The sequence below is a fragment of the Myxine glutinosa genome, chromosome 9 (assembly GCF_964187855.1).
Source record: "Myxine glutinosa chromosome 9, kmMyxGlut1.1, whole genome shotgun sequence".
Classification (NCBI taxonomy): domain Eukaryota; kingdom Metazoa; phylum Chordata; class Myxini; order Myxiniformes; family Myxinidae; genus Myxine; species Myxine glutinosa.
The window spans coordinates 23602302-23630125 of record NC_136269.1 but is presented as its reverse complement, the minus strand read 5'-3'; the positions used below and the strand labels follow the sequence as shown (position 1 = coordinate 23630125).

Genomic DNA, 27824 nt, shown 5'->3' with positions numbered 1-27824 from the left:
ACTTTTTCTAAAGGACTGTAGATGTACTTTTTCTAAAGGACTGTAGATGATGTACTTTTTCCAAAGGACTGTAGATGATGTACTTTTTCTAAAGGACTGTAGATGATGTACTTTTTCCAAAGGACTGTAGATGATGTACTTTTTCTAAAGGACTGTAGATGTACTTTTTCTAAAGGACTGTAGATGATGTACTTTTTCCAAAGGACTGTAGATGTACTTTTTCTAAAGGACTGTAGATGTACTTTTTCTAAAGGACTGTAGATGATGTACTTTTTCCAAAGGACTGTAGATGTACTTTTTCTAAAGGACTGTAGATGATGTACTTTTTCTAAAGGACTGTAGATGATGTACTTTTTCTAAAGGACTGTAGATGATGTACTTTTTCTAAAGGACTGTACATTATGTACTTTTTCCAAAGGACTGTAGATGATGTACTTTTTTCTAAAGGACTGTAGATGATGTACTTTTTTCCAAAGGACTGTACATTATGTACTTTTTCCAAAGGACTGTAGATGATGTACTTTTTTCTAAAGGACTGTAAATGATGTACTTTTTCTAAAGGACTGTAGATGATGTACTTTTTCCAAAGGACTGAGATGTACTTTTTCTAAAGGACTGTAGATGATGTACTTTTTCTAAAGGACTGTAGATGATGTACTTTTTCTAAAGAGGACTGTAGATGATGTACTTTTTCTAAAGGACTGTACATTATGTACTTTTTCTAAAGGACTGTAGATGATGTACTTTTTTCCAAAGGACTGTAGATGATGTACTTTTTCTAAAGGACTGTAGATGATGTACTTTTTCTAAAGGACTGTAGATGTACTTTTTCTAAAGGACTGTAGATGATGTACTTTTTCCAAAGGACTGTAGATGTACTTTTTCTAAAGGACTGTAGATGTACTTTTTCTAAAGGACTGTAGATGATGTACTTTTTCCAAAGGACTGTAGATGTACTTTTTCTAAAGGACTGTAGATGATGTACTTTTTTCTAAAGGACTGTAGATGATGTACTTTTTCTAAAGGACTGTAGATGATGTACTTTTTCTAAAGGACTGTAGATGATGTTACTTTTTCTAAAGGACTGTAGATGATGTACTTTTTCTAAAGGACTGTTGATTATGTACTTTTTCCAAAGGACTGTAGATGATGTACTTTTTCTAAAGGACTGTAGATGATGTACTTTTTCTAAAGGACTGTAGATGATGTACTTTTTCTAAAGGACTGTAGATGATGTACTTTTTTCTAAAGGACTGTAGATGATGTACTTTTTCTAAAGGACTGTAGATGATGTACTTTTTCTAAAGGACTGTAGATGATGTACTTTTTCTAAAGGACTGTAGATGATGTACTTTTTCTAAAGGACTGTAGATGATGTACTTTTTCTAAAGGACTGTAGATGATGTACTTTTTTCTAAAGGACTGTAGATTATGTACTTTTTCTAAAGGACTGTAGATGATGTACTTTTTCTAAAGGACTGTAGATGATGTACTTTTTCTAAAGGACTGTAGATGATGTACTTTTTCCAAAGGACTGTAGATGTACTTTTTCCAAAGGACTGTAGATGATGTACTTTTTCTAAAGGACTGTAGATGATGTACTTTTTCCAAAGGACTGTAGATGATGTACTTTTTCTAAAGGACTGTAGATGATGTACTTTTTCTAAAGGACTGTAGATGATGTACTTTTTCTAAAGGACTGTAGATGATGTACTTTTTCTAAAGGACTGTAGATGATGTACTTTTTCCAAAGGACTGTAGATGTACTTTTTCCAAAGGACTGTAGATGATGTACTTTTTCTAAAGGACTGTAGATGATGTACTTTTTCTAAAGGACTGTAGATGATGTACTTTTTCTAAAGGACTGTACATTATGTACTTTTTCCAAAGGACTGTAGATGATGTACTTTTTCTAAAGGACTGTAGATGATGTACTTTTTCCAAAGGACTGTACATTATGTACTTTTTCCAAAGGACTGTAGATGATGTACTTTTTCTAAAGGACTGTAAATGATGTACTTTTTCTAAAGGACTGTAGATGATGTACTTTTTCCAAAGGACTGTAGATGTACTTTTTCTAAAGGACTGTAGATGATGTACTTTTTCTAAAGGACTGTAGATGATGTACTTTTTCTAAAGGACTGTAGATGATGTACTTTTTCTAAAGGACTGTACATTATGTACTTTTTCTAAAGGACTGTAGATGATGTACTTTTTCCAAAGGACTGTAGATGATGTACTTTTTCTAAAGGACTGTAGATGATGTACTTTTTCTAAAGGACTGTAGATGTACTTTTTCTAAAGGACTGTAGATGATGTACTTTTTCCAAAGGACTGTAGATGTACTTTTTCTAAAGGACTGTAGATGTACTTTTTCTAAAGGACTGTAGATGATGTACTTTTTCCAAAGGACTGTAGATGTACTTTTTCTAAAGGACTGTAGATGATGTACTTTTTCTAAAGGACTGTAGATGATGTACTTTTTCTAAAGGACTGTAGATGATGTACTTTTTCTAAAGGACTGTAGATGATGTACTTTTTCTAAAGGACTGTAGATGATGTACTTTTTCTAAAGGACTGTTGATTATGTACTTTTTCCAAAGGACTGTAGATGATGTACTTTTTCTAAAGGACTGTAGATGATGTACTTTTTCTAAAGGACTGTAGATGATGTACTTTTTCTAAAGGACTGTAGATGATGTACTTTTTCTAAAGGACTGTAGATGATGTACTTTTTCTAAAGGACTGTAGATGATGTACTTTTTCTAAAGGACTGTAGATGATGTACTTTTTCTAAAGGACTGTAGATGATGTACTTTTTCTAAAGGACTGTAGATGATGTACTTTTTCTAAAGGACTGTAGATTATGTACTTTTTCTAAAGGACTGTAGATGATGTACTTTTTCTAAAGGACTGTAGATGATGTACTTTTTCTAAAGGACTGTAGATGATGTACTTTTTCCAAAGGACTGTAGATGTACTTTTTCCAAAGGACTGTAGATGATGTACTTTTTCTAAAGGACTGTAGATGATGTACTTTTTCCAAAGGACTGTAGATGATGTACTTTTTCTAAAGGACTGTAGATGATGTACTTTTTCTAAAGGACTGTAGATGATGTACTTTTTCTAAAGGACTGTAGATGATGTACTTTTTCTAAAGGACTGTAGATGATGTACTTTTTCCAAAGGACTGTAGATGTACTTTTTCCAAAGGACTGTAGATGATGTACTTTTTCTAAAGGACTGTAGATGATGTACTTTTTCCAAAGGACTGTAGATGATGTACTTTTTCTAAAGGACTGTAGATGATGTACTTTTTCCAAAGGACTGTAGATGTACTTTTTCCAAAGGACTGTAGATGTACTTTTTCTAAAGGACTGTAGATGATGTACTTTTTCTAAAGGACTGTAGATGATGTACTTTTTCTAAAGGACTGTAGATGATGTACTTTTTCTAAAGGACTGTAGATTATGTACTTTTTCTAAAGGACTGTAGATGATGTACTTTTTCTAAAGGACTGTAGATGATGTACTTTTTCTAAAGGACTGTAGATGATGTACTTTTTCCAAAGGACTGTAGATGTACTTTTTCCAAAGGACTGTAGATGATGTACTTTTTCTAAAGGACTGTAGATGATGTACTTTTTCCAAAGGACTGTAGATGATGTACTTTTTCTAAAGGACTGTAGATGATGTACTTTTTCTAAAGGACTGTAGATGATGTACTTTTTCTAAAGGACTGTAGATGATGTACTTTTTCTAAAGGACTGTAGATGATGTACTTTTTCCAAAGGACTGTAGATGTACTTTTTCCAAAGGACTGTAGATGATGTACTTTTTCTAAAGGACTGTAGATGATGTACTTTTTCCAAAGGACTGTAGATGATGTACTTTTTCTAAAGGACTGTAGATGATGTACTTTTTCTAAAGGACTGTAGATGATGTACTTTTTCTAAAGGACTGCAGATGTACTTTTTCCAAAGGACTGTACATTATGTACTTTTTCCAAAGGACTGTAGATGATGTACTTTTTCTAAAGGACTGTAAATGATGTACTTTTTCTAAAGGACTGTAGATGATGTACTTTTTCTAAAGGACTGTAGATGATGTACTTTTTCTAAAGGACTGTAGATGATGTACTTTTTCTAAAGGACTGTAGATTATGTACTTTTTCTAAAGGACTGTAGATGATGTACTTTTTCTAAAGGACTGTACATTATGTACTTTTTCTAAAGGACTGTAGATGATGTACTTTTTCTAAAGGACTGTAGATGATGTACTTTTTCCAAAGGACTGTAGATGATGTACTTTTTCTAAAGGACTGTTAGTCTAGTAGGAAGACTAGGTCCCCCTGCACCCCCCGGAGATATACTTCTAATCAGTGTTTCTAGATTGGAAAAAATGTGTAGAAAATGACTAGCTATGGCCCCAAGCTGAAAAAATGTCCCACATACCATTTTTATGCAAATTACTGCTGCAAATTTTATGCAAAATTATGCAAATTTTATGCAAATTTTTGATGAGGAGTAGAGTTGAGGGGTCTTTGAGGGCTTCATCGAGGTGCTCTCGGTTGCAAGACTGGGTCATTCTGAGAAGCACAGCAGGGTCAGAGATCATGATGTTCTCCTCCTCAGTGAATCTCTCCATCAACAGCCTCTCCATTGCCTCACACACTGTTTTGAGGCAAAAGAGGGACTTTGCGTAGGCCTTTCCACTGAGAACACCTTTGAGAGATCCACTTGTTACTAGTTGTGCCTCAAAGAGAATCTCTGCATATCCAGAACCACGCATCTTGTGTCCAGTGAGCATCCCGATGTAGTTCATGGATGTGTGGAAGGGTCCAATCGTTACTACATGACTAGCAAATTCATTTGGCCAGCGCCAGATGATGGGAAGGGCTTTCATGCAGACACCCAGATCAAATGTATTCAGGACCCATCTCTGACCCACCTCAGCAGTTGCTGCCTCGGAACGCTTCAGTAGCTCACGAACAACTGCGTTGTCTGTGATCGGTTGGTGGATAGGCGTGCAGTAGTCGACTGTTGATTTGCTGGGTGGGGGAGAACCAGTTGCAGAGGTGAAACCCCCTAGCCCAGGCACAGGCTGCAGGCCATTGCCATGCCATGCAGGCACCAGGCACAGACCGATCACAGACAACGCAGTTGTTCGTGAGCTACTGAAGCGTTCCGAGGCAGCAACTGCTGAGGTGGGTCAGAGATGGGTCCTGAATACATTTGATCTGGGTGTCTGCATGAAAGCCCTTCCCATCATCTGGCGCTGGCCAAATGAATTTGCTAGTCATGTAGTAACGATTGGACCCTTCCACACATCCATGAACTACATCGGGATGCTCACTGGACACAAGATGCGTGGTTCTGGATATGCAGAGATTCTCTTTGAGGCACAACTAGTAACAAGTGGATCTCTCAAAGGTGTTCTCAGTGGAAAGGCCTACGCAAAGTCCCTCTTTTGCCTCAAAACAGTGTGTGAGGCAATGGAGAGGCTGTTGATGGAGAGATTCACTGAGGAGGAGAACATCATGATCTCTGACCCTGCTGTGCTTCTCAGAATGACCCAGTCTTGCAACCGAGAGCACCTCGATGAAGCCCTCAAAGACCCCTCAACTCTACTCCTCATCAAAAATTTGCATAAAATTTGCATAATTTTGCATAAAATTTGCAGCAGTAATTTGCATAAAAATGGTATGTGGGACATTTTTTCAGCTTGGGGCCATAGCTAGTCATTTTCTACACATTTTTTCCAATCTAGAAACACTGATTAGAAGTATATCTCCGGGGGGTGCAGGGGGACCTAGTCTTCCTACTAGACTATGTAGATGATGTACTTTTTCTAAAGGACTGTAGATGATGTACTTTTTCTAAAGGACTGTACATTATGTACTTTTTCTAAAGGACTGTAGATGATGTACTTTTTCTAAAGGACTGTAGATGATGTACTTTTTCTAAAGGACTGTAGATTATGTACTTTTTCCAAAGGACTGTCCCTTTATGTACTTTTCAAAAGAACTGTACATTATGTTGTTGAGCACTTGCTGCATTGAGCACAGAATCCATTATCGTTGCTGATTTTCGAATGCTGGCATCTGTGTGGTGCAGAACAGCTGAAACTTTTGTTGACATGATGTGCTTGTGCCTCGGGCTTTTTTGTCGTGAAGGTGTGTGACGCCACAATCTTCATCAGAATATTTTTTACCGCAGCTGGTCGCGCATCACGTGACGTCACTTGACATGTCACTTGGCTTTCAGCAGTTTCCATTGACTGTTTTGCTCTATCATTATGTGCCATGCCATTCGTTTTATAAATCGTTCTTCACGTTCATGTCATTCACAGACCGCTTCTCCTTGAGCCCTTTTTTCATCAACACTTGCAATTGATCCAGTCTTAGACTTCTGCTGTAGTAACAGAAACTGTGTCTTCTTCATTCTTTATAATTTCTAAAATAATTAGCATGACTGATATGGAACAGTTTATCAAGCATTTCAGTATCTTTTGCTTGGTTTAACCTGCTTTTCTGTTTACTTATTTTATATTGTTTCATTAGATTAGGTGGACACGTTTGTCATGGAGATCTTTAATCTTCTTGACAATGTGGCGCTTTTGTCGCGTTGACGGTCTAGATGTGATTCGACATGGCGCAAGGTGATCATGAACATGATTTGCATTTTCAGGAAGTTTTTATTTTTGGTCGATGATGAACACAAAATTTCTCATCGCATCTCGACCACATGACGGTCGAGCACCTGATGTAGTTTCACTTGGATGACCAATTAAAATATGTCGTCAGTATCTCGTGTCGCAGGTGGCTTGGCCTTTGTCATTGTTATTTGTTATCCTGAAAAGAAATAAAAACATTGGCTTTCATCATCTTGCATTTTTGTTTGGTTAAACATTAGTCAAGAAGAAAAGAACTACAAAATAGGTGTGAAGATAGTCTATGATTCTTAAGTCCGCTAACCTAGTAAAAGTAGAACATGTAGTTTTAGTAGTAAGTAGAACATGGAGCCTACTATAACAATTAGAAAGAGTAAAAGATGCTGCATCAACGGCGGTAAACAGCCTAAATTGTTTTTTTTCTACAACCAATCAACTTTGCCGCTTGTCGACCCCGCCCATGTCCTTTTTTTCTCAAGAATGTGCATGGTAAGGTGTTCTTTGAACTCTCTAGTTTTACTTTTTTTGTTTTTTTTCTCATGTTCCATTAATTAATTCTTGCAGCGTGGGTGTCATTTCACCACCACAGCTCTCAGGTCCGCAAATTGTGTATTTTTAAGCTCTTAGAAGTTATAATTTGAATGTTGTGTAACTGCTTGTGAACCATCATAGCAATTTGTTTGGTTTTCTTAGGTTTCCATATTTAACGGTTATTTGGCAACCCTCGTGAGCTTCCATGTAAACGTCTTTCCAGCTTCGGTGTTTGCACTTTGTTTGAGCACAATTTGTATTGTCTTCTATTCAATATTAAGTTTTATGAATTGATTGTATCTTGACTCTGTGTTCTGCTGTGAAGACATTGCTCTCGGGAGGTTGTTTGAGCAGTTTGGTTGTTTGCCATTGTGATTGTCCGCTGAAGTTCACTTTCTGGATTGAATGACACCTGCTTGTATTCTGGTTTATTTTTGTACCAATTGGCATGTTTCCTTTTTGAATTTCTTTTGAATTTCTGTTTTTTGCCAATCTAGTGTTGTAATTAGAGAGGGCAAAAAAGGTTTAATTTTTCCCTTCTTTTTTCTGACATTAAAACAACCAGGGGCCTAGTTTGTGCAGAAGTGGTTTGGATGAGTGGTCAATTTTGCAATTAGGAAAGCTTGAAATTATTAATTTTTTAAACTGCATAAAATTATTAAACAAACTAGCAGAGTACCTGCCCTACGGGCGACCCTATGGGCGATCTTGTTCCAAGCGTACAACACATTTTCGTAGCATCAGGTAGAACGTAGCATAGCACGTTCCAAGCGTACAACAACACACTAGGTTTTTTTTCTTCTGCCAACAACACATTTTCTGCCATCATATTGAGGATATTTTCTGCTGATGCAACTGATTTGACTTGGATTTCTTAATTTCCTTTGATAATATTGCTGGCTCTCTGTCCAACTTAGGTGGCCTTGGTTTTTGAGGCATCTCAATTTTCCAGAAAAAAACAAATTTCAACCGTCACCCTAGCTAACAATACCCACGACCAAACCACACTCACCTTTTTCCCCCTCTCCCCCTACCCCTCCACCATCTCAAAATCCCTCTTCAACCATCACCCGAGCTAACAATACCCACGACAACCCCACACCTCTCCTCCCCCCCCCCCCCCACCCCACACCCTCCCCTCCACCATCTCCTCAAAATCCCCCTTCAACCGTCACCATAGCTAACAATACCACAACAACCCCACACCACCCTCTTTCCTCCCCTCCACCATCTCTTCACAAACTCCCATCAACCATCACCCGAGCTAACAATACCCACGACAACCCCACACCTCCCCACCAGAAGTTACTGTGGTCCTTGATTGGTTGTGTGACTATGATGACGTGGTCATGACTGTGTGCCGGGGCTCCCTGGAATGCTTATTTTTGGGGTGAACCAGTTTCTCTTCGATGTGCCTAAAAAAGACAAAATTTTAGGGCTGAAACAAGATTGTACTTGATTTAATGACCCTTCATATTTTTCTTTCGCAACCAAAATAGAATGGATACGTCATGTCGATGTTGGAATTTGTGAAAATATGTTCCTCGGTGAACTAGTTACATATACACTGCAAAATCATGATGATGTATAACAGCAAAACTATTTAAAGTATTTGTGGCCGAGGGTTTCTTAAATGGATGACAGACAGGTTGCTTACTCTCGGCTAGGCCAATGAATGACCACCTTGTGCAGCTCATGCACGTTAATGACCAGGTACCATGATTTTGATTGATGGGGGAATAACCTTTAGATATATATATATATATATTTTTTTTGTACATGTTGTCAAGGCTCTTAGAACAGCTAACACATAGAACATATAACAAAGGTAGCAGGAGACGAGGTGTTGGGATTCCGATTAGACACTGGAAATAATCGGAACATGACAGTTTAACTTTAATTTTACATTTTACGAGCATCATTTGTAACCTTCTGTGTCCTCATGCATCTCACATGATTGTACAAACACTATTTGATGCTTAATTCATTTGTTTGATCACATTTTTCATTCCCCTGAAATATTACTGAGGATTTTATTGTGACAATTAGATAGTATCAAGGTATAATTAGGAAATTTTATTTTTTCGGAATATTCTGAAAGCTGAGCTTTGGAATATTTCTGACAACCCAGATTCTTCAACAAATTCTTATGAAGGCATGACAGTATACTATTTTAGTAACCATCTCACGAGGAGTTGAGAAGGGGGTTCACTTTTAAATGTGTGACTCGTACACTCATGGATTTGCAGCAGAAGTGTCCATGTTTTTGCGTTGACATTCACACCCCAAGCCTATAAACATTAACCCTTTTTTTCTTTCTAAGAATTAGCAAACTATACACAAAGCCCAGTTGATGGCCCAATTATATACTTCAATAAACCAAACTCCAACTATCCGGCAAATATGGAATTTGATCAACGATTGAAGGACTACTTGGGGGGGTCTCTTAACTATGGACCCTCTTGCCCAATTATGTCTGATACCTTAGCAATGGAAGTTTAAATTCGTCACGAGCAAATTGGTATGGCAAAAGGTTTGTATGCCACGAGAGGTACATTTGAGTATGCTACGATTCTTGCTTTATAAATGTAGAAATAATGAATAAATATGCACAATCTATGAAAAATGCTGATGAAACTACATACAGTGCATTCAGAAAGTATTCAGACCCCTTCACTTTTTTCACATTTTGTTATGTTGCAGCCTTATGCTGTAATCATTTAAATTCATTTTTTCCCTCATCAATCGACATTCAATACCCCATAATGACAAAGAGAAAACAGGATTTTAGAAAGTTTTGCAAATTTATTAAAAATAGAAAACTGAAATATCACATTGACAAGTATTCATACCCTTTGCTATGACACTTGAAATTTAGTTCAGGTGCCTCCCATTTCTCTTGATCATCTTTGAGATGTTTCTACACCTTGATTGGAGTCCACCTGTGGTAAATTCAATTGATTGGACATGATTTGAAAGCCACACCTGTCTATATAAGGTCTCACAGCTGACAATGCATATCAGAGCAAAAACCAAGCCATGAGGTCAAAGGAACTGCCTGCAGAGCTCAGACAGGATTGTGTCGAGGCCCAGATCTGGGGAAGCCGACAAAAAAAATTCTGCTGCATTGAAGGTTCCCAAGAGCACAGTGGCCTCCACAATTCTTAAATGGAAGAAGTTTGGAACAACCAGGACTCTTCCTAGAGCTGGCTGCCCGGCCAAACTGAGCAATCGGGGGAGAAGGGCCTTGGTAAGGGAGGTGACCAAGAACCCGATGGTCGCTCTGACTGAGCTCCGGAGATCCTGTGTGGAGATGGGAGAAACTTCCAGAAGGACAACCATCACTGCACTGCAACACTCCACCAATCTGGGCTTTATAGCAGAGTGGCCAGACGGAAGCCAAACGGTTCAATCTTGCTTCTCACAGTCCGAGAGTCCTTTAGGTGCTTTTTTGCAAACTCCAAGCCGGCTTTCATGTGTCTTTCACTGAGGAGAGGCTTCAGTCTGGCGACTCCGCCATAAAACCCAGATCGGTGGAGTGTTGCAGTGATGGTTGTCCTTCTGGAAGTTACCAATCGGTGGCACTCTTACATAGACATGCTTGTATTCATGCTCTTTCACTTCCTTCTTTCTCTTGCTGTGATTTACCTTGATGAGTACAGCATGAAAAGCTATGGTTATTCTTATTATGTCGTGTTTGTTTTCTTGTATTTGAAATCGGTTTTTGAAATTCCCTCCTTGTTGTACTTTAAAGTGTGATTCGTGTTATGTGTGTTTTGTTCTAAATTGATATTGTTATCCTGTATATCCATTTTAACAATAACATTGATAGAACCAGTCTTATTTGACAGTCTTTTTACCCCCCTTTTCTGATTCTGTGTTTGTACTAACATCATTGTTATCTTGTCTTTTATTCCCAATCTCCCTTCCTCCAAATTGCTCTCAATTGCGCAGTTGACCCTTCTCATCAAAAATAGAGCCAAGTCTATTGAACAATGGTTGACAATTTGGCAAACGGAATTGCATGACCTCACTTTACTCATTGAGCACTGGGAGAGGAAGTGAACAGAAAAGGTGCTACAGTAAAAGCCAGCTGGATTTGCAAGTGTCTTCGGACACTTCCCACTTACCCGAGTTGCTCGTAAGCATCTGAATTGACAGAAACTGCAGGTAAGTGTTTGAGTATGATGAGGAAGTGTGGAAGAGATTTAAGGGAGGTTGCTTGCTCATGTGGTCTGACTGAGAAACTTGTGCAAGGTTCTTCATTATTTTAAGGAAACACAAACTGTGGGATATATATATATATATATATGGGTGAGATGGATGATACTTGAAACCTGGGAAGGTTCCGTTCCACCTTCTGAAACCCGCATTAGGAATTTGGAGATGACACACACACACACACACACACACACACACACACACACACACACACACACACACACGAAGGTGAATACTTCTAGACTTGGGAGGGCTCAATTTCACGTTCTGAAACCCGCATATGGAGATAACAACCAAGGGTGATAGTATCTATACCTCACAGAAATAATCGGCACATTGGGGGTGCACTTATGTTTTAATTTTATGAAAAATATTTGGTTGTTTGAGGTAATAATTGGTCTTCTTCTTCTTCTTCTTTTTTCTTCTGCTTCTTCGGGATGCAACTATGAAGATTGCTTGATTGTATATTAGATTACAATGGTTGGTAGTCTACTTTTTAAACGTTTTATTTTCTCTTGAGCCAGCCTGCCACGAATGAACAGAGCATAGTTTGTTGGTGTTTGCATCATATAGAGAGAGAGCTCCTCTCTTTCAAAAATGTCAAGTGCACAATTGTAGTTCAAGGCAGGCACAGAATATTGTGAGGTGGAGCGATACAAAGTTTTGGTACCACCCCTTCTCCAAAAACATTCCCAGGAATGGTGACTAATGATACAAATCAATGCTACGCACGTGGAAAGAACTCCGTTCTGCAGGGATACCCGTTTGGAGGTGTCGTCGTCGTTTTAGCTCTCGACTTCATTCTTTGGCTGGTATGTGATCCACTGCAGCATGATAATGTTGACACACAATTCCTTCTGATGTGGTCTGCCATATATGTAGCACAAACACCTCACCACACCTCTTTATTTTATTTTTGCTTTGAAAAGTCTGCCTTTTGATGTTTCTGTGGAAGAGTGCCTTTAGAATTTAGATTAAAGTAACATGTTTGTCAATTAAGTATTTTTTTTTTGTGTGTGTCTGTATATGTGGGTATATGTATATATGTATCTGTCTGGGAGGAAATTACTCTGCACTGATGACTGGTAGGGATCTAAAAACGGACCCGTGGATTGATTCCTTTTGCTATGGAGTTGGCTTGTGATCTAGCCAAAATAAGCTTATATAGCCACGGAGGCTGACTGATACTCTGGTCAACAGCGTAGCATCTGACACTGCTTTAGGCAGTGGGTGGTTCTGTGTTTTTTCACAGGATGAAATACGAGACTTTCAAAATGATGTAATTCGTCCAAAATGCTCGGCGTCATGCACAGAAACACGAGTAATATCGATCTTCGGGGCATGTGAACTTCTATCGTGCATGCAGGATAAGGATTGTGACCTAAATTGGCTCAGTCTTTTTAAAATAAGCCAAAAATACTTGGAAACGTACCCGAGAGAAAACTCGGGCGCACCTTTGGTGCCTCTGTAGGGTGGGCCTCTCCGGTTGGTTTATATTGCACCATAGTGATTAAGTAGTTTTTACAAAAGAAGACCTTCAAGGTTATTGGAATCTCCCTCGATGAAGTCGAGTCTATGGGCCTATCACTTCTCCATCGCAGACAAGTGCTCTGTCTTCTACTGCCTCCTTTCTTGTTTAGCACCCTCTGCTCTTTCCATGCTTTGCCTTCCTCAGGTTTCTGCAGGGCACACACAGTCCACCATCAAACCCTTTTGGTGAAACCACCTAAATCCACAATCGCTGCTCACCTCCACTCATTTGTTACTCTTTTTTTCCAGCCTGTGGAAACGACTTCAACATTTCTCTTCAATCTCATTCTTCCCTCCAAGTCTTCAAGACAGCTGTTCACCACCATCTCAGGTCATCCTTCATCCAAAACCATGATATTTTCTACTGTCGTTAGCCCCCACCCCGATCCCTACTCCTTCCAAATTTCTAGTTTTCCCTCTTGAGAATTTCTTTCTGTATCCATCTTGTCCACCCCATGCATCCTCTCCTGCCCCTCATTCTTCCCCACACTTATTGTTTGTCTGCGTCTCCCTCTATCTTGGCCTTCAACTCTGTTGAACTGGTGTTTCCCCACACCCCGTGCCTCTTCTGCTCCTTTTATCCTGTTGTGCCCTGGTTCTTTCAGTGTATTCGGACTCGCTCGTCCATGAGCCTCGACTAGTCGACTATGTATACCAAAAAAAAAATGAAGTATTAATGTCTAAACGTTTAACACGTATCTGAAATTGTGACCGGAAATCGAATTCAGTGACTGGCACAGACGCTTTATGAAGAGATGGCATATCAAAGACACACACACACACACACACACACACACACACACACACACACACACACACACACACACACCACTCAAAGAGCAACACATGGCAAAATAGAACAAAGTAGAATGGCACTCAGAGCATCCTTCTGACATCAAAAATAATTGGTAGTTGATTGAAAATCCTATTCAAATTTCAAGTCAATCAGATAAAAATTTAGGATTTTAGAAATATGAAAATGTTGTTGACCTATGGCCATGTTGATCTGTTGGCCGAGGATGACCTCAAAAATAATGGGTGGTTGAATTCAGTTAATGGATATGAATGAATGAATGAATGAATGATCGTTTTGAGGCCATTTTCCCCGCTAGAGCGGGGGTTGGCCTTGCGGGCCCCATGAGCTCATGGTTCCCTGTTTGAGGCAATGTTTTTTTATGGCCGGATGCCCTTCCTGACGCCAACCCTTGGTCGCCTCTTATGATGCGCAGGGATACGGTGTACCTATTCTAAACCGGGGTACACACCGTGATCATTCATCCCAGCAAGCTGGTACTCAATTTGCCGACCTCGGAAGGATGACAGGCTGAGTCAACCCCCCTGGCGTTAATTCAGCAATCGACCGGGATTCGAACTCAGGATCCTAGGATCCCAAGCCGGCACCCAAACCGCTAAGCCAACACCAGGCTTATGCCAATAAGCCTGGTGCTTATGCTTATGCTTATGCTAATAAAATGCTTATGCTTATGCCAACACCATATGCCAATCCTATTTTAATTACAAATCAATTGGGTGAAAATTGAGGATTTTAAGAATTTGAAAACGGTTGACCTTTTGGCCTATGCTGATCTCAAAAATAGCTTGTGGCTGAATTCAGTCGGCTGATACGTAAATCCTATTCAAATTTCAAGTCAATCGGATGTAAATTGAGGATTTTAGAAATCCGGAGAAAGTGGTTGAACTTTGACCTGTGTTGACCTCTTGACCTCAAAAATAAATAGGATTCTGTCCGACCACCAACCTACCATTTGGTGGTTTCGTGAAGATCGATTTAAAATTGGGACCTGTAGGCAAGTATAAGTGAGCGGACAGACAAACACACACACAAACCGGAGTGATCAAAAAAATGTTTTTGCCAAGTAACAATAAAAATCTCTCGTGCGTATTTGAGAGCTGGATGAGAAGAACTACCAACGTTAATGAATCGTTCACGTTCAGATATCTTGCAGGAGGTTAAGCCAATAAAGTAATTTCACCCAACCAAATATATCTGGTTATGGGACCATTATATTGAGAGATCATCTGTTCTTTTATAAAACCAATGAAATTATTTGCATAATTCCGTTGCCACACGATTGATCCGTTTATATAAATCACTGGGGAATGCGAACCAATTCAGCAGATGAAGTGAAGTTTTAATGCTCGGGTCTTTGAGGATGAACTGATTAAAATAATCTTTTGTTGTCTGAAGTCGTTCATTATTTGCGATGACGGTATAAAGTGATGAAATGTCCATCAAGTTTGTTTTGAGTAGGAAACTAAAACTGATCAAGAATCTATAAAGCATGTTTGGTGAAGATTGGTCATGAAAGAAGGGAAAGAATATACGATTGGAGCCATTTTGTTTTTATCCAAATTATTATTACTAGGGCATGCCCGTACTATATATATATCTAAAATTATATCCCCCCCCCCTCTATTTACATGAAATGGTTTGGTCCAAAGCGAACGGCTTGCGAGTACGGTGACAATCCCCCCCCCCCCCCTCTATTTACATGAAATGGTTTGGTCCATTCGCAAAGCCAAAGCGAACGGCAGTTACGAATCGCAGTTACGATGAATCGCAAAGTAGTTTTAATTAGTTTTAAAACATAGTTTAACGCCAACATAGTTTGCCAACGTGAAATAAATGAATACGCTCTCAAATGTGCCGTCCGAGGCAGAGTGTGTTCGCCACGTTCGGCACACGCGATAGCTCGCTGCTCTCTGATTGGTTGAATCGTTTTTTGGACATAGCTCGGTAAGTAATTGTCCGATTAATATGAAACCTTGAAAAGGCACATCCTCGGGTCCCCAGCAATATACCTGGCAAGTTTAAAGTATATCGGACCCGTGGTTGTCGAGAAACAGCGGTCACAGACAAACAAACAAACAAACAAACAAACACACATACAGAGATTACTGGAATTATAGATAGATGTGGTGCTGCGCACACACGACTCGATTGCCAGAGAGGTAGGCCACAACGCGTTGGTAATACAAAGAGTCTTTATTCAAAGCTCGCACTTCAGCACTCAGCACTGAGCGGGCTCGAGCTTAGAGCCCGCATATATATCCCGAGGCCACGCCTAGTCCCCGGGCGTGGCCGATCGGTCGATAGGCGGGGCATGCATTCCAGTTCCCCGCCTGGACGTTCGCGCCACCTGCTGGTGCGCTGAATTCGTGTCCCTTGTGTCCGCCACACGCGCCCCCCCCCCCCAGAATTCCCGCGCACCTGAAGGGTGAGTTTGCGGGGAAGCCGGATGATCCGGCCGAAACGCCCCCTGGCGATGGGTGCCGGTCTGGGGGGTGGCGGGACGGCGGGGCTGGGGGGTGCCGGGGGTCCGACCGCCGGGGGGCGGCCTCGACGCGGAGGCAGAGCTGCTTGCGGGGGGGGTGGTCCAGATCGAGGTGGGCCAGCTTGAGGCGGTCCACGGAGATGCGATCCGGGGCACCGCCGATGTCGATGGTGAAAAATTTGTCCCCGGTCTCCAGCACGCGGAAGGGCCCGTCGTACGGGGGCCGTAGCGGTGCCCGGTGGGCGTCGTGCCGGACGAAGACGTACTTCGCCATGCAAAGCTCCGGGGCGACGTGGGAAGGCGGGCAACCGTGGTGTGCCGTCGGCACCGGGGCGAACCTCCAGGCGGTCTCCTGAAGGGCGGAGCGCTGTTGCGCCGTGGACCAAGGAGCCGTGGAGTCAGGGATAAATTCACCTGGTACCCGCAGTGGTTGCCCGAAGACGAGCTCCGCCGAGGATGCGCGCAGGTCGTCCTTGGGCGCCGTCCTGAGGCCCAGCAGGACCCAGGGGAGTCTGTCGACCCAGCCGCCGTCGCGGAGGCTGGCCCGGAGCGCGGCCTTCATTGAGCGATGAAAGCGCTCGCACAGGCCATTGGCCTGGGGGTGGTAGGCCGTGGTGCGGTGTAGTGTCACCCCGAGCCCTTGCGCCACCGCGGCCCAGAGCTCCGAGGTGAACTGGGGGCCGCGGTCGGGCGAGATGTCCGAGGGGGCACCGAACCGGGCAACCCAAGTGGCGATGAAGGCCTCCACCATGGTGAGGAGGTGGGTGAACCCCCGTGAGGGGGGAAGAGGTCCCACCAAGTCGACGTGCACATGGTCGAACCGACGCTCGGGCACCGCAAACGGGGCCAACGGGGCCTGGGTGTGGCGGTGGACCTTTGCGCGCTGGCACGCGAGGCACGTCCTGGCCCAGTCGCGAACGGCCTTCCTGAGGCCATGCCAGACGAACTTCGCTGCGATGAGCTTCTGGGAGGCCTTCGTGCCCGGGTGGGACAGGCCGTGGATGGCGTCAAAAACCGGGCGCTGCCAGCCAGCGGGCACGATGGGGCGAGGCTGGCCGAGGGAGACGTCGCACAAGAGGGCAGTGCCCGCGACGTCGAATGGCACCTCGGTGACGCGGAGGCCTGTGACGGCGGTCCGCAAGGCCTGGACGCCGGGTCGGCGGTCTAGTCCTCCGCCATCCGGGCATAGTCGACCCCGAGGTGGACCGCGAGCACGACGGACCGGGAAAGGCAATCCGCCACCGGGTTGACTGTACCCGCCACGTGACGGATGTCCGTCGTGTACTCGGACACGGCAGAGAGGTGATGCTGCTGCCGTGCCGACCATGGCTCGGCGACCTTGGCCATCGCGAACACAAGGGGCTTGTGGTCGACGAAAGCCGTGAACGGGCGGCCCTCCAGCAGATGGCGGAAGTGTCGGACCGCCAGGTGGAGCCCGAGCAGCTCACGGTCGAAGGTGCTATAGCGGCGTTCGTGCGGGCGAAGCTGCCGGCTAAAAAACGCCAGCGGTTGCCAAGCACCACGCACCCACTGCTCGTGCACCGTGCCCACCGCGTAGTCCGACGCGTCGGTGGTGAGGGCGATCGGTGCATCGGGCGCCGGGTGCGCCAGCATGGTGGCGTCGGCCAGGGCCAGCTTTGCGCCCACAAACGCCACGGTCATCGGCGCCGACCAGGCGATGTCACCTTTGCCCCGCTTGCCCTGGAGGGCCTCGTGCAAGGGGCGGAGGAGCTGGGCGACGTGGGGCACGAAGCGGTGGTAAAAATTTACCATGCCCAGGAACTCCTGGAGCCCCTTGATCGTGCGGGGCCGCGGGAAATCCCTGACCGCCTCCACCTTGGCCGGTAAAGGGACGGCCCCGTGCCTGGTGATGCGGTGCCCCAAGAAGTCGATGGTGGCGACGCCGAAACGGCACTTGGCGGGGTTGATGATTAGGCCATGCTGACTCAGGCGTTCGAAGAGCGTGCGGAGGTGGAGCAGGTGCTCCTCCCGGGACGCGCTCGCGACCAGGATGTCGTCCAGGTAGACAAACAGGAAAGGTAAGTCACGCAAGATGCTGTCCATAAACCGTTGGAACGTCTGGGCCGCATTCTTCAACCCGAAAGGCATCCTCAGGAACTCGAAGAGGCCGAAAGGGGTAATGACGGCCGTCTTGGGGACGTCGTCCGGTTGGACGGGGACCTGGTGGTAGCCCCAGATGAGGTCCATCTTGGAAAACACGGTCGTGTTTTCCAACCGGGCGGAAAAGTCCTGGATGTGCGGGACCGGGTAGCGGTCGGGGGTGGTGGCATCATTGAGCCGGCGGTAGTCCCCACACGGCCGCCATCCTCCGCCGGGCTTCGGCACAATGTGCAGAGGAGAAGCCCAAGCGCTGTTGGAGCGCCGTACGATCCCCAGCCGCTCCAGCGTGGCTAACTCCGCTTTCGTCACTGCGAGCTTCGTGGGCTCGAGTCGGCGTGCCCGGGCATAGACCGGCGGCCCGACCGTGGGGATATGGTGCTCCACCCCGTGTTTAACGGCCACCGCTGAGAAGGTGGGCCGTGTGAGGGCCGGGAAACTGGCGAGGAGGCGGGTGAAGTCGTCCGCTGCCGGAAGCGTGCAAACTAAACTCGCCGGGACGGAACCCTCCAGCAAGCTGCTTGGCAAGCCGCTCGGTGAGCCGCTCAGCGAACAAGCGAGCGAGCTGAAGGTTTCGGCCTGGACGAGCCGTCTGCGCTTCACGTCGACCAACAGCCCATTCGCACATAGGAAGTCCTCACCTAGCAGTGCCATTGGCACGCTGGCGGTCACGAACGACCATTGAAAGCGCTGCCCTCCGAACCGCAGGGAGAGGCAACGCTTCCCGAATGTGCGGATTGGTGTACCGTTGGCGGAAAGCAAAGCGGGGCCCCGGCCCGCGGTTTGCTTGTCGGACATGGAGGCGGGGAGGACGCTTACCTGCGCTCCTGTGTCGCAAAGAAAACGGCGCCCGGACAAGGTGTCCGTGATGAAAAGGAGGCTGCCGGAATGGCCGACGCTCATGGCCGCAAGTGAGCGCCGGTCGTTTCCCGACCCGACAAAAGAGCACGGCGGGCGACACGTTTTAGCCTGGCGGCCGAACCTGGCATGGTAGTAGCACCAGGTTTGCGGCGGTAACGGCCACGGTGGCCATGCTGGCGGCGGTGGTGGTGGTGGCGGCGGCGGTAGTGGACGGGGTGTAGCAGCGGCCACGAGGGAAGTCAGGAGCGCTGGAGCCTCCGCGCCGGGATCCACTACGGCAGCACCGTACACCGACCGCGTGTCGCAGGCCGCAAAATACTTGTCGGCCTCTCTAGCCTGGGCGCGGGGTTCCTTTATTTTGGAACCAGCCAGTGCGAGGTGTACCTGTGCGGGTAGCTGGCGTAGGAAAAGCGCCCGGAATAAGAAATCCGGGGGCTGGTCTCCAAGCAGGGACAGCATGGAATCCATCCGGACGGATGGTCGTGTGTCGCTGAGGGCGGGAAGGTCCAGGAGGTGGTCGGCTCGTTCGATCTCCGTGAGCCCGAACGTGGCGATGAGGAGACGTTTGACCGCCTCGTACCTGTTGTCGCTCGGCGGGCGCCGAAGGATGGACACGACTCGGACGGCAGTGCCGGGCCCGAGGGCGGCGACCACGTGGTAGTACCGGGTCTCGTCCGCCGTTATGCCTCGGAGTTGGAATTGAGCTTCGGCCTGCAAAAACCAAACGTCGGCATGCGCTTCCCAAAACTCGGGGAGTTTGACTGCGACGGCGTTGGTAGCCATGGCGCGTTCGGTGGTCAGCAACGGCTGAACCAATCGGGGTCACCAGTGTGGTGCTGCGCACACACGACTCGATTGCCAGAGAGGTAGGCCACAACGCGTTGGTAATACAAAGACTCTTTATTCAAAGCTCGCACTTCAGCACTCAGCACTGAGCGGGCTCGAGCTTAGAGCCCGCATATATATCCCGAGGCCACGCCTAGTCCCCGGGCGTGGCCGATTGGTCGATAGGCGGGGCATGCATTCCAGTTCCCCGCCTGGGCGTTCGCGCCACCTGCTGGTGCGCTGAATTTGTGTCCCTTGTGTCCGCCACAATTAATTATTTCCGTCAGACATGCACATACAGACACAATCGGACGACCAGTGTTGCTGTGTTTATTAATCTTTGGCAATACGTTTGTTGTTGTTCTTTGTTTGTTTGATCAGTTTTTCATTGTACATAGTGAGATCTCCATCTACTTTGCCATAAAAACTGGTGTTTGATGAAATATGATTTGTATCCAGGTGCGAAGCAACCACCTTACCACCTTTATCTACCGGTTTAATAACAATGTCTGTACGATTATTAAGAATTTTAAGTGTAGTCCATTGAATTTGTTGTCGGAAAAGAAACAACGGAGTATTTAAAAAAAACAGTTTACATGATCGAGGCTCATAGAAGAGCTAGAGCGGAATGGAATGGAAGGGAACAAAATGGAAAGGGGGGAAACACCAACAGCAGAGTGGAGGTGAGATGAAGGGGATGGGGGGAAAGGACACGTGTGGGTGAATGAGCTGCACATAAGCTGAATGGAACACAGCAAGAAGAGGAAGGGGGAAAGCAGGGTAAAACGGAAAAGGAACTAATCAACCGACAACTAAAACGAAAAGAGGTGATGGAAAAGGAGGGCAAAAATCACAAAAAAACTGGAAAAAGGAAGTGCTTGGGAATGGGGTTGTTTTGGGGGGAATAGATCACGAGTATAGATGCGGGATGACGTGATGTAGTTGTGTTGAAGCCCTGGAGGGAATAATTGTGCTGAAAGACTGTATTCCTGTTTAAATGTAGTTTTTGAACTTCCCAATGACATTTTGTGATTAATAGATCAACTAAAGCAAATTCACCCTCAGGAGGGATCCAGTTGGAGTGACGGATGACGATGTGTATTGATGGCAATTTGTCTTTTTCAGGTTGGTTAGAGTCGTCTGTCATGGAAATGCTTTAATCTGCATGCATGGAAGACATCCTTAGATGACATCTTTGACAGTGAACTCATCCGGTTTTTTCCCCTTTGTTTGTTTTTGAAACGAATGGAATTCAAACCTTTTTGTTGAAGGCTTTTTTTGCACGATGGATAACTAAATTCAAATCTTTTTCATGGCCTGCAGGTGAAACCTTTATTCTTCTTTATTTTATACTCTTGTGCTGTCAACACAGGTTCTTTGCAATTAGCAAATATCATTATGAAGTTTTGTGAGATGAAGATTTACTCGAGGACATTGGTTTAACATTACATTGACTACAACAGAATGGATCATGTTGAGGGACAAAACAGGCTGGTTAGGCCAAGTTGTGTGGACGTAAAGTGCTGACACTACAAGATTCAACTGTACACCTCAGCAACCGTTTTTTTTTTTTTTTTTTTTTTTTTTGTTTTGTATACTGAATCGAGGCTCGTGAAAGAGCTAACATTTATTTCACAAACAAATCAACCAGACAAACAAAATATATAAAAAGAGGGAGCGGAAGACAAGATGGGGAGAGAAGGGGAAGCACACAAACACAACATTTGAGAGCAGGGAGAAGTGTGGGAGGGAGAGGGCTTGGGGGGAGGAGGCGTGGGAAGGGGGTGGGGGGGGGGGGGGTAGAGGTATAAAACACAAGGGGACCGAAATTAGCGGGGGTAGAAAAGATCAAGGTTTTGGATGGGGGAGGATAAGAGATGGTGGTGAACAGCTGTTTTAAAGACCTGGAGGGTGGAGTGGGATTGAAGAGAGTGAGGGAGTTTGTTCCAGAGGCGGGAGAAAAGAGGAATGAAGGAGTGAAGGTGAGCAGAAAGTCTTGATTTTGGCAGTTTAACCATAAGAGGGTTGCAGGCAGATCTTGTGCGACCTGTAGGAATATTTGGGGGACAGAGCCCAGAGAGAGCTGGAGGAGCAAGGCCAGAGAGGAGTCGGTAGAAGACGGAAAAACCACCAACCTGCCTGCGGTGAGTGAGTGAAAGGCCCTTGGAGTTAGCTTCATCGCGGGAGATTCCAATGATTCTGAACACTTTGGTTTCAACAGCGTGAAGACGAGCTAGGTGTGAGGCAGGAGCACCAGACCAGAGGGGAGAGCAGTATTCCATAGAGCTGCGGATGAAAGCCTTGTAAGTGGTGAGGAGCTCAGGTGTACCAAGGAAGGACTTCGCACAACGGAGGATGCCCAGTCGGCGACTGGCTTTGGAGGCCAGATTTGAAATGTGGTTTTCCCAGGAAAGATCATGGCAGATAGTGAGACCCAAAAGATTGAGTGACAGAACTTCTTGGAGAGGATTATTCAGAAAGTGGATGGGAGGGTTGTCCAGTCGGTCTTTTCGGAGAGACATCGTAAGAGTGTGAGATTTGTCAGGATTGAAAGACATGTTCCATTTGTTTGCCCAGTCTGTGATTTTGTCCAGGTCTGCAGTGAGTGAGGAGGCTGCAGACTGCCGATCTGAGGGATGAGGAATGGAGCGCCAGAGAGTAGAGTCGTCAGCAAAGAGATAGAGAGGATTTTCAAGAGAGTCAGAGAGATCATTGATGAAGACCAATTGTTACAGACGTGGCTTGGATGTTATTTACCGAGCGGTTTTATGGTATGACCACGTCTGCACAAGTTACCCGATTGTGCCCGAACGTTGACTAGTCGCGCGATGCTGGCTCAATAAGAAAAAGAAGACACCCGGCTGGATTACAATAACACAATACGACACCAATGTTTCAATTCTCAAGACCTCCGGAGGAGATTATATTCGTACGGAAAGGTCAGATTACAGGGGCTAGAGGTATATTACAGGAAGACAGGCACTTAGACACACTCTTACATTAACCCCGGACAGACGACAGGTAAACGGGACAAGGCTGACTCACACGGGGGTTGATGGCAAGGAAAGGCAGATAGCGATGGCTCAAGGTGCACTCTTGGCTCAAAGCAGGGTACAGTACGGTCCGGTCCGGTCCAAAGATGCGGGGAGGTATCGTCGCGCTGGGGGTGGCGGTGGCTTCTCTCTCCAAGCTGAGGCGCATCTGACGTCACATCCGGCGCGGGGCCGCGTATATCCGGCGGGGAGTGACACGCCCTCGGCTCGTTAGCTCCGCCTCGTGGAATCGGCACGTTGCAGGTTCGGTTGCGAGAGGACGCTGGCGTTGCATATTCGCCGCTTCTCCGACTGGATGGATGTACAGGGTCTGCTTCTACTTTTCTGACCTGACATCTCACACCTGTCCTGCCTTTTCACACCCGCACGTGCCGCGTGTTCTCCGGCTGGATAACGGAATCTGCTTTTGATGGTACGGAATACGGAATCGAAAGGCCCGCTCCCGTTGTTTGTGGCCGTGGCCTTGTTTGCCGGTGGCCTTGTGGTCTTGGTGGCCTTGTGGCCTTGTTTGCCGCTGTGGTCTTGATTAGCGGCTGCAGTCGTTTGCCGCTGCGTTTGCCGCTGCGTTTGCCGCTTTGCCTCCTCGACCTTGGCCTCGTACTCGTCCCTTCGCTCCTGCCTGGCATGGCTCTGAAGTACTCCGCCGCAAGGCTTCTTCTGCTCAATACCCGCTCCACCCCATCATGCATCTCTGCCATCAAATCAAATGGACTCCTCCGACGACCCAGGTACATTCACCGTGGCTCCGGTCGCAAGTTTGTTTATTTGCAATCAGGTCACTCCATCCCCGTCCTCTGGTCGGCTCAGCGCACTCTCACTCTTCGTCCCAGCGCACCTGGTCACAGCAACCCACACGATCGCACCTCTTGCCTACGAACCCTGGCTAAATCACCTGAATTCATCCCTGCTGTTCAAAACAACATCAAGCTCACCCTGTTCAACACCCGGTCCCTCAACAATAAATGCCTCATCCTGAACGAATACATCCTGGATAACAAACTGGACTTTCTCTGTCTCACCGAAACCTGGCAACAACCTCTGGACTACTACACACTCAACCTCACCACACCCAATGGATATTCCTACGTCAATAAACCACGCTCGGAGGGCCGAGGTGGTGGAATTGCCGTTATCCACCGTCAAGACATCAAGACCAACCTCATCTCCATCTCATCTGCTCCATCATTTGAACACCTGGCTTTAAAACTCTCTGGTCACACGCAGTCAGTCATGGCTGTCGTCTACCGCCCTCCCAAACCACACCCATCATTCCTGTCTGACTTCTCCTACTTTCTGACCCAGCTATGTTCCCTCTCCCCCTCAATCCTCCTCCTTGGTGATTTCAATATCCACATGGACTCCACTGACTCCACAATAACCACTGACTTCACTGATTTACTCACCTGCTTTAACCTCACTCAACATGTCGACTTTCCTACCCATATCCGTGGTCACATTTTGGACCTTGTCTGCTCCACTGGATTAAATTTGCACCATCTCTATGGCTCCGACCTCACCCTCTCTGACCACTTAGCCATCACTCTGACCATCAACATCCCCGCCCCAACACCAAGGCATTATCGCACAATCAACTTCCGTAAGCTAAACGCTCTTTCACCTACCTCATTCTCATCCACCCTCTCTGAAAAAATGTCCTTCTCCCTTCATTGACCTCCACACCCCTTCCGACCTCACTGACTACTACAACCACACTCTCTCCTCCTGCCTTGACCAGCTTGCGCCTGTAAAAACCAAAACAGTTTCTTTCACCCATTCTGCTCCCTGGTTTACCCCTGAACTCCACCTGATGAAAACTCGTGCTCGCCAACTTGAAAGACTCCGCAATAAAACGGGTCTCACAGTTCACTCCCAAGCCTACAAGGACCACATACAACACTACAAAGATGCCCTCTCCCGCGCCCGCTCTGCCTACTACTCTCAAATTATCCACTCTGGCTCCGGAAACCCAAAAGCACTCTTCTCGACAATAAACAAACTCCTCCGCCCCCTGAACACCACCACCCAGTCATTCACAGTAGACAACTGCATCTCCTTCCTCTCTTTCTTCCAACGCAAAATTGACAACATCTACAACAGCTTGACCACCGCCGCACCCGCTCCCCCTCCAACCACCTGCCCCCCCTTGTCCTGCCATCCCCTGTCTCGGTTCTCCCCAATCTCTCCTACTGACCTCTCTGAACTCCTCATAGGAATGAAAACTGCCACCTGCACTCTTGACCCCATCCCCTCCAGCTTTGTCAAAGCCTCCCTCCCTGCTCTCTCTCCACTTATCATTGCAACAATAAACTCCTCCCTGTCTACAGGCATCGTCCCACCTTCCCTCAAAATTGCTGCTGTTACCCCCATTCTAAAAAAACCTGGTCTAAACCCTGACACCCTAAACAACTTCAGACCCATCTCCAACCTACCCTTTCTGTCAAAAGTTTTGGAACGCGCTGTAGCCACTCAACTCAAACATCATCTCTCTGCCAATAACTTGTATGAAACATTCCAATCCGGATTCCGCTCCAACCACAGTACTGAAACTGCTCTCCTCAAAATCACCAACGACCTTCTCCTCTCCTCTGACGCTGGCAACCTCAACATTCTCGTCCTCCTCGATCTCAGCGCTGCCTTTGACACCATCGATCACACTATCCTCCTCACCCGACTTGAATCCACCTTTAACGTCACCGGCACTGCCCTCTCTTGGATTAAATCATACCTCTCTGACAGATGCCAGTTCATCTCCATCAATAACTGCAAATCCCCCACTGCTCCCCTCCCCCAAGGTGTCCCCCAAGGTTCAGTTCTTGGCCCCCTCCTCTTCATCCTTTACCTGTCCCCGCTCGGTCACTTAATCCGCCGTCATGGTCTCCAATTCCACTGCTTCGCCGATGACATCCAGCTTTTCATCTCCACCAAGTCCGTCTCCACCGACACCCACTCTATCCTGACAAACTGCATCACTGAAATAAAATCCTGGCTTCAAATCAACTTCCTCAAGCTTAACTGTGATAAATCTGAAATAATCATCATTGGCCCAAAAACGCTCACAAAATCCACCCATAACTTTGCCCTCAACATCGACGGTATCCCAGTATCCACCTCCCCTCACATCCGGAATCTTGGCGTCATCTTTGACCAAACCCTTTCCTTCGACAAATACACTAAACAGATCACAAAGTCAGCCTTCTTTCACCTGAAAAACATTGCCCGTCTCCGCTCATCCCTCTCCTCCACGGCTGCAGAAACCCTCATCCACGCCTTCATCACCTCCCGTCTGGACTACTGCAATAGCCTCCTCTATGGTTCACCCTCAAAAATCACCAATAAACTCCAATACATTCAGAACTCCGCTGCCCGTCTACTCACTCATTCCCGGACCCGTGACCACATCACCCCCGTCCTTTACAAGCTTCACTGGCTCCCCATCCCCCAGAGAATCCAGTACAAAATCCTCCTCCTGACATACAAAGCCCTCCATAACCTGGCCCCATCCTACCTGGCTGACCTCCTCTCCAGACACACTCCCACCCGCAACCTCCGCTCTGCTGGTACCAACCTCCTGACCCCCTCCATCCGGACCAAATTCAGATCCTGGGGGGACAGGGCCTTCTCCATCGCTGCTCCCACCCTCTGGAACTCACTACCTCACACCATCAGAGACTCCTCCTCACTCACCACATTCAAAACATCACTAAAGACCCACCTGTTCAACGCTGCATTCAACATTCAACCCACAGCATTTAACCCCTGACTATCTCTTCTCCTTCTCCCTCCTTTTGCTTTAAATATTTCCCTATTGATTCTTGTCTTGTCTTTTTGATTCTTGTCTTATATATATGCCGTATATCGCTGCTGTTTGTTTTCTTGATTCTTGTCTTTTTGCAATTGTTGTTTTCATGTATTGTTATGCATTATGTTTTCCACTCTGTCAAAGCGCCTTTGGGCTTCTGGAAAAGCGCTATACAAAATAAATGAATTATTATTATTATTATTATTATTATAAGACCAGAAAAAGCACAGGGCCAAGAACACTGCCTTGGGGAACTCCAGCCTGAACAGGAAGAGGAGATGAGAGAAACCCATTCAGGGCCACACGTTGACTACGACCAGAGAGGAAGTCCGCCAGCCATGCGTGGAGATATCCATGGATACCAAAGGAGGAGAGTTTGGCGAGCAGAGCGGGGTGCCAGACCGTATCGAAGGCACGTGATATGTCAAGGGAGACAGCTCTAATTTCCTGTTTGGCGTTGAGGACCTCCATCCATTGTTGAGAAAGCAGAAGCAGCATGTCCAGAGTAGAGTGACTTGGTCTGAAACCAAATTGATGGTCAGAGATCAAGCCATTGGAGAAGAGGAAAGATTTTATATCTGAAGCAATGATGGATTACATGCCTTTGCTGATAATTGGGAGAAGGCTGATTGGTCTGTAGTTGCTAGGATCTGTTTTTGCACCTTTTTGTGCAAAGCGGTGATGTTGGCTGATTTCCAAGCAGATGGCAGATGACCTTGAGCAAAGGAGAGGGTGAAGAGAACAGAAAGAGGGAGTGAAAGAGCGGAAGAACATGATTTTAGGACCCGTGGGCTGATGCCGTCAGGACCAGTTGCAGAATCAGAGTCGAGGGTTGACAGAAACTTTTCCACCTTGTCAGGAGGAAAGGACACAGTCCAGGAGCAGCTGGGTACGACTGGTTACGGTGGGTACAGAGATG

The 27824-nt window shown here is 45.9% G+C and overlaps 1 protein-coding gene across 10 annotated transcripts in view; it reads left to right on the top strand.

The window, feature by feature from the left end:
* TMEM63B (transmembrane protein 63B) overlaps nt 1-27824 on the top strand; it is a 113151-nt gene that overhangs the window by 30676 nt on the left and 54651 nt on the right. For all 10 annotated transcript variants that reach the window (XM_068129456.2, XM_068129457.2, XM_068129458.2 and 7 more), the window contains 2 exons: nt 11157-11372; nt 12120-12235. In XM_068129456.2, coding sequence (XP_067985557.1) covers nt 12122-12235 — 114 coding nt within the window. In that variant the 5' untranslated portion in view covers nt 11157-11372; nt 12120-12121. The remainder of the gene's footprint in view (nt 1-11156; nt 11373-12119; nt 12236-27824) is intronic.